The sequence below is a fragment of the Lepisosteus platostomus genome, chromosome 14, assembly GCF_059453375.1.
Source record: "Lepisosteus platostomus isolate fLepPlt1 chromosome 14, fLepPlt1.hap1, whole genome shotgun sequence".
In the NCBI taxonomy this organism is placed as follows: domain Eukaryota; kingdom Metazoa; phylum Chordata; class Actinopteri; order Semionotiformes; family Lepisosteidae; genus Lepisosteus; species Lepisosteus platostomus.
This window is the reverse complement of record NC_142624.1, coordinates 25,747,619-25,760,137: the sequence shown is the minus strand read 5'-3', so window position 1 is coordinate 25,760,137 and position 12,519 is coordinate 25,747,619. Positions and strand designations below refer to the sequence as shown.

Below are 12,519 nucleotides of genomic sequence, written 5' to 3'. Positions count from 1 at the left end.
AAATGGTCACCAGGGACAATTTGGCAGTTGTGTTTATTGAGGTACTTTTCTGTTAGGGACCAAAGAGTGTCTTGTTTTTGCAACAGTTTAGAGCACCAGTTGTACACTGTTGTGAAGTGAGGCTGGAGGGGCATGACTGCCACCAATCAACTACTGTATATGGATGCTGCACTTCAGTTCTGGATGAAGTAGGTCCCTTCCAATATGTATTGTACTCAGGAATTATTTGGGAATTGAAGGAAAAATCAGGCGTGATAATGTCTTAATTTTGTTTTTCACTGTCGTACGAATCTTAAAAAACTGAGATTTCAGCATTTTTTGCAGAGCCAAGGATCACTTGCTTATTTCCTGAGCAAGATCTGCAGAAAACGGGAAAGAATTATATACAAGCTATCATTTGAGCAATTCAAATTCCTGTAGACAGATGATAGAGCTATTGAACATCGATGACAGCTCCCACAAAGACACTTGCTTTCGCGCAATTTTTTTCTTGTGGTTCCTTACAGCACTTTTAAGAAAGGAGGCTGTGTCTTTCAATCTAAATGATCCACTGCGTAACGCACTATGAAATTATTCTTTTACTGAAAAATGGTCACTCAGCTTCAGTTGGATAACTACACTTCAGGCAGGAGAAAGAACACAAAAAGGTTCTTCCTGCAAACAGTGACCATCAAACTGGAATTCACATTTAGATAAAGAAGCTGTCTTAACCCAGGAGCACCCTCCTTAACCAAACAAAGAAAATCGCATATTCATAATTTACTGTGACTATCTAGCAAAACATTCTAAAACGCAAATCATTTTTACATGGGTCTAAACCCACCTAGTTTAAATAAGGGAGCCTGCTGTACCAGGTTTAAAAAGTACCCTCATCACTAAAATGACATGCTTATTATATTGTCCACAGACTAATCCTAGCCTCGTCTGAAGACAATAACAGAAAATATACTGTATTGTAACACTGTCCATTTGCCTACCACTACCAGGGCTAAGAAATTGTCTGACTAATCAGAGCCTTTTCACATAATGGAAAAGTCAATAGCTGCACACAATCAGTAAACAAATTCAGCTATTTTTAAAAGGACCCAATCTCCATTTAGCACTGGCAATTTAAATTATTCTAGCGTGTAACACTTTAATTGTGTAAGACAAAGACGATGTCGGAGACACAAAAGAACTTGTAGCAAAGGGAGAACTACAAGTAATTTTTATGCTGCCACTGTGAGATGACAAGTGATAAGCATTTTGTAAGAATTAGTTTGCTTATGTATCTGAAGGCGGCACTGGGCTGTTAGTGGGAGTAACCAAAAAAATCAAAATCCTGGTTTAACTATTTTGTTACAAAAACTCCCTTTTTACAATTACAGTACTAAATCGGAGAGACAAAGATACTATTTCAGCTGAGAAACTGCATGTGGTTTTTTTTTTCTGAAGGCATGGAAAATTCTTCAAATATAAACAAACATAATAATGAAGAGAGAAATGGAAGTTTTTAACGTAATGAATCTTAGAAAAGTAACATGTATAGACCTACTTCTCACAAGGTAGGTAATTTTATTTCCAGATTATGAAACAAAAGAGATAAAAAGTGATGCTGTTGTAAGTTGACAGTAAACATACACAGAGATCTGTATTTATTTTAGATTAACATGTTATGTATTAAAGACATAAACATTTGGCTGCTAAAACAGGGTTGTGCTCCCATCTTCACAAAATTGCATTTGCAGTGACAAGCCATACCATGCATAAGTGGGTTAACAAATGTCTGGATGCAGGACATAATTGTGCAAATTGTGCCATGGCATACAACACTGAAGTTGCTCCACCGTGGTAGACACAACAAATATCTCATGGGCAAGTCACTTCTCATTGGTCACTTCCACTTCTGAATGGGACAAACCAGAAAAATCACAAATTGACCTCACATTTCAGAGAAACCAACTAGTCACAAGCTTGACAAGGTGCCTGACAATTTTGCAGGAATTAAAGATTGCTAGCGTTCTTTTGGGTCAAATAAATCTGACTTGGAAGCACGGCCATGTCATATTTTCCGGAAATTGAGCATGTATATTTGTTGCAAGGCTGAAAGATAGTGGCAAAATCTCACATCAATCTCTCATATCCCTTTTGAGAGACGTTTATGGGCATTTAAACTGGTCATTTTTCAAAATGGCCTTGTTTTTATTTTTCAGTAGAACATTCCACTGGATGTGCTCAGCCATTTACAGAGTGAGACCTCTGCTAGATTAAGTCTCATGACTAAACAAACTTAAAATTTCTGCAACTGTCAAAAGTTGGTGTCCAAACACAAATCTTAACACTGTCAATTAGGACACAAGAATGAGTGAGCAGGTCTAGATGGGAGGAGATGTTCACTTTCAATGAAGATGTGCGGTGAAAATCCTCCAGCGCCAGGCTACCATTTCCCATCACATTTTGACAAAGCCCCTGATGACTTCAAAAGTTGGCCTCTTTCAGCCAACAAAAGCAAAGTTAAATTCCTAGCTATCTGATTATACTTTCACATGCAGGTTAGTTTTTGATAATGGGACATTATCAAAATGGGACTTGTGAGCACCTTAGAGTATCTTAACCTCACTGGCTCTGTCATTTATCTTGTCACCTCTCAATCTTCTCACTCTTCCACTGTGTAATGCATGATCATGCCAGCTGTACTCTCTTTTCCAAAAGCAGAAGCTGTCTTAGTGCCATGGTTTGGTGGCAGTAAAGTCACTGAAGGCTTTTTTCCCCAACAGTTCTCTTTATAGGTCCCCTATCACATTCACATACATTTGTTTCAAAGAAATGTGGCAAATAAATACCATTCTGACTGGACTGCAAAACAAACTTTACATGGGACACGGCTTGACAAGGTTTTTACAGTTGTTATAATGTGATGCTGCCCCATCTGATCAAACGAAAAATTCCTTGGTTGGATGTTCGCATTAATGACAAATTCACATCTTTTGAAAGAGGTGCCTTGCCACACTGTCGTAATGCCTGCTGTCAGAAATCACAGTGACACGATCATATCCAAGATGACTGCCGCTGTTATAGTGACAGACACATGTATGGAATGCTCCTTGAATGTTCTAATGAAAATCTGGCGCATCATAATGAAGAGCACAACAGTAATACTCAGACAAATAAGCAACATATTCACCTGGTTTAAGGTATTTTACCTGTTTGGAAAATTTTGCAAATTAAATAATGACTGGTAAAAGGTGCAGATTGGTCTGAAAAATCATCTCAGAATTCATCACTACTCTTGACCAACTTCTGCGATATTTCTCTGTCGGTCGACACTCACTGCTCATTGGATCCAAACTGATTATATGAAGGTACAAACTGCTTTGAAGAGTATCTTTCATGGTGGACAGTTTGTCTGCGTCTATCTATACTCTCCAAGATAACAGTATGAAAGACCAGTATTGAAAAAACAGCAGCTAGGCAGGGTAAGTAGGTGAAAGCAGTTACCTCCTGTAGCTGCTGAATTATTAATCATTTTGATTTTGTGGTGCTTGGTGCAAACTTGTATATATTGGGTGGCACTTTCTCCAGCAAGCACTTATTCTGCAAACTGTAAGAAAACGTATCTTTACCACTCGTGGACATCTAAATTCATGTTCACGAGCCATTTCTGGACATGTTCATTTCCCTGGCATTGCTCTTCCAACATTTCTGCATCAGTTTTCCAGTGCTTTCTTTGAATCAGATAAGAATCCACTAGACCTTGGTTTCAGAATAGATAGCATCCCTTCTTCCCCAAGCAGCATTTTAGTTTTTTTTAAGCATGAAATTACAGGCTCTAAGCTCTTTGTATTTCCTCAGAGGCGCAGCTTTTAGGTTGATTATTCAAATATTAATGTTTCTTTTCTTTTTACACGATAGGAATTTCTCTTTAACCTTTGCAATCATACCTGTGCCACAATCATTCTACAACTCAAATGGTGATAGCTCAGCTATTTGCTTCTTATTGCATTTTCAGCAGCTTCTTTTGCCTGTATCAAACAGATCTTTCTAAAAGTCTGTGCTGTACTGGATATTGCCCAATGAGAGACAAGCATTCACTGAGTTTTTTAATCTCTTGGCCAGCCATTTGGAAAAATCTGTATTTTAGTGAGCAGCCCATAAAATGTCCAGCTACATCTTCCACATTACATACGTTTGCAGAAAGCAAATCTGAAGCGTTAGATTGTGAAAGCTCCACCAATACGCTGCCCAGCTACTTGAGGAGATAATCGAAATTTAGAATTAATGTTGAAGATATTGCTCTCAAACCTTTAATAACTCTTGACATGTCCTTAAAAGGAGTCAAAGCAGCAGTATGTATACCCCAGCCTTTGGAAATATTTTTACATTGCAGCTTTTAATGTTCTCAAACTCGTTTCACCTCAGCACCTTTCAAAAGCTCTAACTGTTCCCCCTCACCTTTCCGAGCACTCCTAACCTCAAGGGTTAATTAAGCAACAGAGTACGAAAACATTTAAGATGACAAACAAAACAGTGACTGTAGCATGTGTAGATCAGAGGAGACAATGCCTTCAAGGTAGCCAGGGTAGGTATAAAAATGCCACCCTTTAATGACCATATATAAGAGATATTAACATCACATCTAGCCTCAATTGAAGTGAAATTTGAGGAAATATTTGAGATGGTCATGCCAAAATTAGTTGATTTCACACAGAATGGCCATACTAGTACCAAGCTAGTAATAACTTATAGCCCCCTGCTGATGCTGGTTTGGACAAGACAGTGCTAGACAACTTCCAAGTGTTTTCAGAATATAAGAAGAAAATCAGATAGCTTACAAATGCAAGAAGCCATTCTGCTCATCTAGCTCATTTGGTAGTTAATAACTAACTGATCTGAGGATCTTGTCCAGCCATTTATTGAAATGAGCCAGGTTATCACCTTCACGAGCATGGCTGGGATACTTGTTCAGACTGCCCCACGCTTTGGCGTAAAAAGTGCCTCATTTTGAGTTCCAGATGCACTTCTCCCAAGTTCCACCTGTTCTCTGGTTCAGGTTTTACTTTCATTCTAAAGACGTCCGCAGGGATGAGTTTGCCAATGTTTTTGAGCATTTACCCACCACAGTTTCCTCCTGCATACAACCGCACAAACCGCACTATGGAATTGTGTCGCTTAGTCATCATATACCACACTTGAAATTTCAAATCTACCGCATTATCTCAGTAAATCCTACTTATTACTGCCCTCTAATCATTCTCTTGCATAGGAACGGTAACCGAGTGGACACTGTTGGGTGGCTCAGCGTTTATACACACTTTGCAGTAATAACTTGGCCTTTGAACAGGACCCACAAGCATGAACTCAGTTCTAATGTTCAGAAAACTGTAAAAAAAAAAAAGACCAGAAATTGCATGTCCTCATACAGAAAATTACAAGTGGGTGACCATCTTGTTCGTGGTGAAACTGGAAGCTGTGACTTTGGTAGGGAGGCTCATGGCAGTTAACGAGTCTGTTATAAGGACAACACAGAAGAGCACAACTGCGGTTCCCCCTTACTCTGATTTCCACAAGGCCATATGGTTAACAACTCATTTTTTTCTGACCACTTTCCATTTCAAGAATGGAACACCCGCAGATGTTGGTGGAATGGTATACTGGAATCAGGTCCCCTCACAGTCATCCCTCTTCAATATGACAAAGAGTCAGTTCTTCCCCAGATCGTTTATTTTATTAGTGTACCAAAACAATCAAATTGCACACATTTTCTAAATGAGGTACTCCTAGTGCAGTATATTATAGAATTCTTTACACCTTGAGTAAATTTAATTCAGATTTTTGTGGTTTGGTTTGATGGAGTGAGTGAACATGCTTTTCTGTGAGAAGAATGCTACAGTAGGCAGCTTTACATTGGATGTTTTATTCGTTTTTATTTCTGAAATAAAACCGGAAGCAAAATGCTACTCATTTGAGATGCACCTCTGTGGCAGTTTGGGGTTATGACGCAAAAAGTGTCAGTAACGAAGAATATCTAAAGATTGGAAATCTCTCCGCAGTCCTCTTAACATCTTCCACGCTTACCCTCATCTGGACCCCTCAGTACATTCCTTGAGTTTTTTTCCTCAAAGGCACAAATTATATTCTCCCCTGCTTTCTTCATTTAGCATATGACAAGGGCTAATCCAAAGAAAATGTCAACCGGAGTGTTTCTGTAAGCTTCAGTACTACTGCACTGTCTTTTACTGTAAAAGACCCATAGCACGTTCCCTGAATCACACACGATCACATAAAATGGACTGATCACAAAACTGCCTGCAATATCTTCACAAAATAATAGCCTATTAAGTGAATTTACATTTAGTTTCAAACAATCAATCACAGTATTCTTATTTCATTTATGCAGAACAACTCTGAATGAAATTTAAACATTTTCCTAAAGCAAAGACGCATGGAACAGCATTTCTGGAATCAAATCACAGGAGCTTAAGAGCTGCTAATACGAAAGGTGATATCATCCTTTCATTACACTGGCAGTTTATGACAATGGACACCGGCAATGATGAAATATAATTTAACATTATTTGAACTCTGACAATGAGGGCTTAGGGCTTTGGAAATAAAGCCTCTGCAAAAATGAAATCACCTTACATCAAAAGGTAATTTCACTTTTTTAAAGTTACTAAATTATATGAACATAAATCCTCAAAGATTCATGTTTGAAAGGTTCCCTTTTTACCCCACAAATATGGTCTTATACACTGCTTAAATGTCTTGATTAAAACCTCATTTTCCAACCAGTTTCCATTTGAACTGTAGTTTCAAGAAATATGGAAATACAATAGGTCTCTTTTTACTTTTTGACAAACTTGGAACTGATCGTCTTCTGTTCTATAACTTTTAAAATAGGCATCTTATGTGCTCTCATTAGCTGTTAGGCCTTTTAAGCAGGTCAGAGACTATAACCAGCACCATTATGAGAATTAATATTTGATCGATTGGGTTATTACCTATATAACCACGCTTTAAAAAAATAAAATGTATACCGACATCAAGGATACAAACAGAGAATCAGAATCAACACGCCGTGGATAGGTAAACAGTATTGTTTAAGAACAAACATACAATATGCAAACTGAAGTTCACTTTCATCCCAGCAGAGCTTTCCTTAGCAGCGGTTTGACACAAATAAAAGGCAGCTGGTCGCAGAATTCTAGAAGCTTGTGGTGGCTAGTGAATGACGAATGATGTGGTTCATTAAAACGGAAACTTTGGTATATGTTTTACATAGCCTGTATTGAATATCGATACAGACCGTCACCTGACGGCTTAACCAAACTCCGACTGGGATTTCCCAAGTGATTTTTAAAAACACACACGCACTCAATAAAAAACCACTCGACGCAGAGGCGGAGGAGTAGGGGTGCACTCACGTGTCATGTGGAAAATGGCATCGCAGGCATTGATGTGAGACAGGAAAGCATTCCCAAGGCCCTGCCCAGCATGGGCTCCCTTCACCAGACCAGCAATGTCCACCACGTTCAGAAATGCGGGAACTTTGCTTTATAGGAAAAAAAATAAAAGAAGACAAAAGACCTGAATCTGAATTTCTAGTACAAAGGCTTTCCTTTTACTGCAACTGTATACCAAACATACGCAATAGGAACTGGCAAATCAACTTTGGTGGTAAAGTGTCACGCTAAAAGTGTCAACTAGAATATTAGAAATCTTTTAAAGGGGATTTAAAAATGCTGCAGAACAAAAAAACAAAACGCACTGGAAGGATTTGAGCAAAACATATTTATGGGTTCAATGCACAGTCCATTTTGTTCCAGGCACACCGGCCTCTGAGTTACTGCATTGTTTAGTTTATTTTAATTAATAGTAAACTGATAACATTTAATTGATAAGAAATTCAAACTAACAGACAATGCTTCAGCAGCATATCCTCCAAGACATTCAAGTTACAAAACAGACTCCTGCTGTCATTTCCTTTGTTTTACTGGAGACCAACTGTGTTCCAATGTGGAGGAAAAACTGCTTGTTTGGAGACTGCTGGAACGATAACTGACGAGGAATCACCATCAGTTACACTGTGTCCAGCTTGGCATTATAGTTTCCAAGGAAAACATAAAAATCTCCACACTTCTCAGGTGACCCAGAGAAAGCAATGAGTCAGAAACATTCAAAAGGTGTTGTTGACAGAGAGACAAAAATTCCAAAAGGTTCAAGTTAAGCATGCAAGCAAGCTTCTTCAGTTCTCCAGTTGACAGACTTTCTTGTCATCAGTTTCTACAAATTGCCCGATTCTAAACATTTTTAATATGAACTAGCTGCCCTTGAAAATCATGGTCTTGGAATACTGGAGCCTAACCCAGTTCAATGCAATGTAATTAGTTAAAAGACTGCGGCAAGAACTTATTTTTTGAAAGATATTCACTCTACCTGGCAGGTTTGTGGAACTGGCAGAGGTAATCAAAGCGTTCATCAGGGATAGGCACTCTGCTCTCATTTGGGTCAATAGTACAGAAGGGGAAATTCTCTGCTGAAGCCTGACTCTTAGTCAGAACGTTGAAGAAAGTTGATTTCCTATAAAAAAAAAGTAAAACATGGTCACTGCCTAATGGAAACATTTGTGTATTAGTTTAGCTATGGTCTATGGATATAACAATGTCAGGGGGACCTTTAACATATTGCAAGTACAAAATTCAGCCAAATACTTTGGATTCAAGAAATGTTTTTTTTTCTCAGCAATACAAAATGAGATAAACAACAATAACTGTACTAGATTGTAGGAAGTGATCACCCTGAACTATGACCTTCCATTATTTAGGGCAAAACCTAGCAGAAAGAGAAACCCTAACCTAAATTTGTGTCAAAATAACCTGCTATTACTGACATTCAGGATGCAGACCAGGGTCTTTAATCACAAAATCTAGAAGCAGGACCTCAACAGTTCTGCGCAGTAGGCTGTGCAGACTGCACGGCTCAAAGATAAGGTGCAAATTGCAAGAAGGTAAACACGTCCCCGGGGAGGACTCATTGAAAGATTACTTGTGTTGTCTAGGCTCAAAATGAAGGATTAAAATCGCACAGCGAGAGTTCCTGGGGACGATATAAAAATGAAAGATTCAGAGATCTCTAAATTCACGAATCTCATGTTCCCTTTCATTCGGGGGTGGTTTGTCTGCAATACGGTCTTTTCATCTCTTTATCACTGCAGTTTGTAGATTAATACTTCATAATGGGCTCCAAATTTAGGCATACACTTGATATAATGCAAATGAAAGTTGGCTTTAGGAAATAACCCTCCATGTGTGCATTTAGTACTGTTGCACATACATAAGGATGATTTACTGTATATAGACACAAGCAAAGAAAACTGTTAAGGACATCAGAACTGGACAGGGAAAAACCTGTCCAAATTAACTGCAAGTTTTCTTTTTGTATTGCAAATGTTCAAAATTAGCCATACTCTAACAACCAGTATTTTCTTGACAATCTATTGGTTTTGATAACAAAGGAGTTTCCTGTAACTTTTTGAGGTTCAGGAACGTAAGATATATGGCCACTCCTTCATGCTGAACTTCTTTAGCTCCTTCAGACTGCAGTTTGTGCTTGTGAACTACTTTCTTCAGGTCATGCTACATCTGTTCTGTTGGTGTGAGGCCTGGAGACAGCGAAGGTCTACTGATCTCATCCAACCTTAAACATGTGGCAACGCATCTGAAAGTGTGGTTCAGGTTGTGAATTAATTTCAGACCAATTTCAGTTCCAAGATTCGGCTTTTCAGCAGAAGGAACCTGGATTGTGCCTAAAATATCCTGGTAGACTTAGGACTCAAAACTTCAAAACACATCCATCCCTTCAAACTAATGTACCACCACTAGATGATACAAAACAATCTTATAAAGATCCCATTTCTATTCTTCACAGAAGGAATGGCATTGTTTTTCAACATGAGCTTCCTACTGCTGACCACACATTTGGGTTACATTTTATTATGTCCCCTTCCAAGTAGGACATCAAATATTCGATTGGGTATGTACTTCGAGATGATGGACGCCAACTTTGAAATTTGAAATATTTTTTAATACTTCACTAGAGAAGTTGATTTTGATAATCCTTTACCTTACGCCTTTTTTAAGGCGCGAAGTGTTTTGCTCCTGTTTTCAGCCTTTCATACCCAGTGGAAATCAAGGAGACTACCAGAAGCTTGTTTTTTAGCTACCAGATTACTAAAAAAAACATCGAAGGCTTCAGGTTCAGTATATTTACAGAATAATAATGAAAATGGGCCATTCTGAAGTAGAGCATTATTTGTAACAGTTAAGCTACTGGCCTATTCAAGCCATACATGCGTATCATATTTTAATTTAGAAATGTTTAATAATCCAGATATGCACCTACATTTTCTGTGCTATATCAACTTTTAGTAACTTCCTTCAAAGTCTGAATAAACTTGAACACTACCAAAAGGAGTGCTTTTTAGACCTATAAAAATTGTAAGGTGTTGCCTACTGTACATTTCCTTGTGAATTTGAGTGTGCAAAGACTGAGTGTTTCGCCAGCTACTTAAAAACACTAGCCCAAACTTTTTTCAATAAAGAAATCTAAAAAATTAAGCCCATAATCTATAATCTTAGAAATCTAAAATAATTAAGATTACATTATTAGCTAACAACTAATAGCATGATTCCAGCCCTTAGAAAAATAACATCTTTTTTTGTCCAGGTCAGAGACTAATTTGTACCAGAGGGACAAATGAATAGATTTGGTGCTTTAAACTGATATCTACACAACTACAGACCTGAATGTTTTGTTTCCAAAATGAAAGTTTAACTAATTGCTCCATTTAAAGATAACTAATACTGGAGCTGTTTGCAGGACTGTCAACCTTTGCTGGTTACGACTTGCAGTGATTTCTGAGCTCTATGATCATGGGTTTGAGCCTGGGTCATGACACGACCTCACTGTGACCATGGGTCTCTTACAGCAGGGCACACAATTGGCTGAGCATCACAAAGGGCAAATAGGAGTAGTCAACTAGGGGTCTCTCAGCTTTTAAAAATCCAGGTGACATTCTAGGCTCTTACAGATATACGGGGCTCTGCCAGTGTTCTCCAGCGGGACCCAAACTCAGCGTACAGCGCTCTGTAGCTTGTTTTGTGTTAAATGACAAGTGGCTTGAATGTCGCTGTGTTGGAGACGTCTTCAGGCATGTTCTCACCATCATGTATCCAAACTGTCACAGTTGTGGGGTTCATAGTTGTGAGATGCCAAACACCAAACTGGCTACTCCAAATTGGGTGGGTATAATAAATATAATAGGCAATGTTCCAATTTTATTTTTTAAACCAATTACCATTAACTCTCAGAGTTATTTCTACACCAATATATTTTTGAAAGATTACACTGGTTGAAAGCAGGCTGCGTTTCATTGAGCACGCATCACAATAATTTCAAGTTCAGTCGACATTTCTGCAGCTGCCGGGGAAAACCTCTCTCCGACACTCGCCAACACAGACGAGCCTCTGGAATGATAAATCCCAGCTTTGGCGCCGCAGCCCTGAATCTCCAGATCGTCCACTGGCACTGGGCAGGGAAAGTGCTCTCCTCGGGGGCCAGGTCAGAGGCAGCTGTTTTCGGGGAGAGAGCACAACTGCCATCCCTGCCAAATCCAGCCCTAACAGCGGCAATGCATGCAGGTGCAAAGCAGTTATCACTGGTGGGCACTGGGTACATCATCAGCCTCAGGCTATTCAAACCCATTCCTCCCTGGCAGAAATTACTGCAAAGTGATGCGCCATTTAACACATGAACTGAGGAGGCTGGGCTGGCTGAGGAATTTGAAGCTGTGGACCTGTGGACACGTGTGTTTATCTGGCTGGGATCTGAGTTGAGCCTTGTATAGACTGTATCAATGTCTATGAAAGGGATTTAGAGACATTCAGACTCCGTGTTCCTCCCTAACAATTAAGTCATGAAGCGCGCTCTGAAATACAGTACAACAGTGCCCATTTCACAGCAAAACTGGTGGGATTGTGAGAACACAAGAATACACAACGTCAGTGAAGTTTGATACTGCATTAATTTTTAACCATTTTGTTGCCTTTAGAATGCTGCACCATAGACTTATTTCAGACTAAAAAGCACTGCTTCAGCCATGACCATTTCAAGACTAAATACTCCCCCAAGATACATATCATTTCTTTTGCATTCTAAAACAATCTTACACCAACGATAACAATCTAAGTAACTTGCTTTCAAAGCCAGCCATCCTATATATTTCTTTAAGATAAAGCTGCCTATTAGTCTTACTTTAAACTCCATAACTATACTTGCTTGACATTAATGGGATTCATCTAAAAATGTAATGTATCATCACTCTCCGATTACCGACAGGAGCCTTGCATATGCTGGTACATTATGTTTCATTTTTATAACCTACCATGCTTAAAAACGTGATATGTCGTATATTCTGTAACGCTGCATTTAAAATCTATCAAATTGCAATATAGTGGCAGACGTTTATAACTGCGTGGCATA

General features: G+C 38.8%; 1 protein-coding gene across 3 annotated transcripts in view; it reads right to left on the bottom strand.

The window, feature by feature from the left end:
- The window catches only part of ola1 (Obg-like ATPase 1), a 52,761-nt gene that overhangs the window by 39,356 nt on the left and 886 nt on the right, over nt 1–12,519 (bottom strand). For 2 of the 3 annotated variants that reach the window (XM_088605266.1, XM_088605265.1), the window contains exons 3-4: nt 8,416–8,559; nt 7,404–7,531 (exon numbers count right to left, since the gene is read on the bottom strand). In XM_088605266.1, the coding sequence (XP_088461392.1) occupies nt 7,404–7,531; nt 8,416–8,559 (272 nt within the window). Of the gene's footprint in view, nt 1–7,403; nt 7,532–8,415; nt 8,560–11,488; nt 11,610–12,519 lie in introns of all 3 variants that reach the window. The other variant, XM_088605264.1, reaches the window with a different exon arrangement.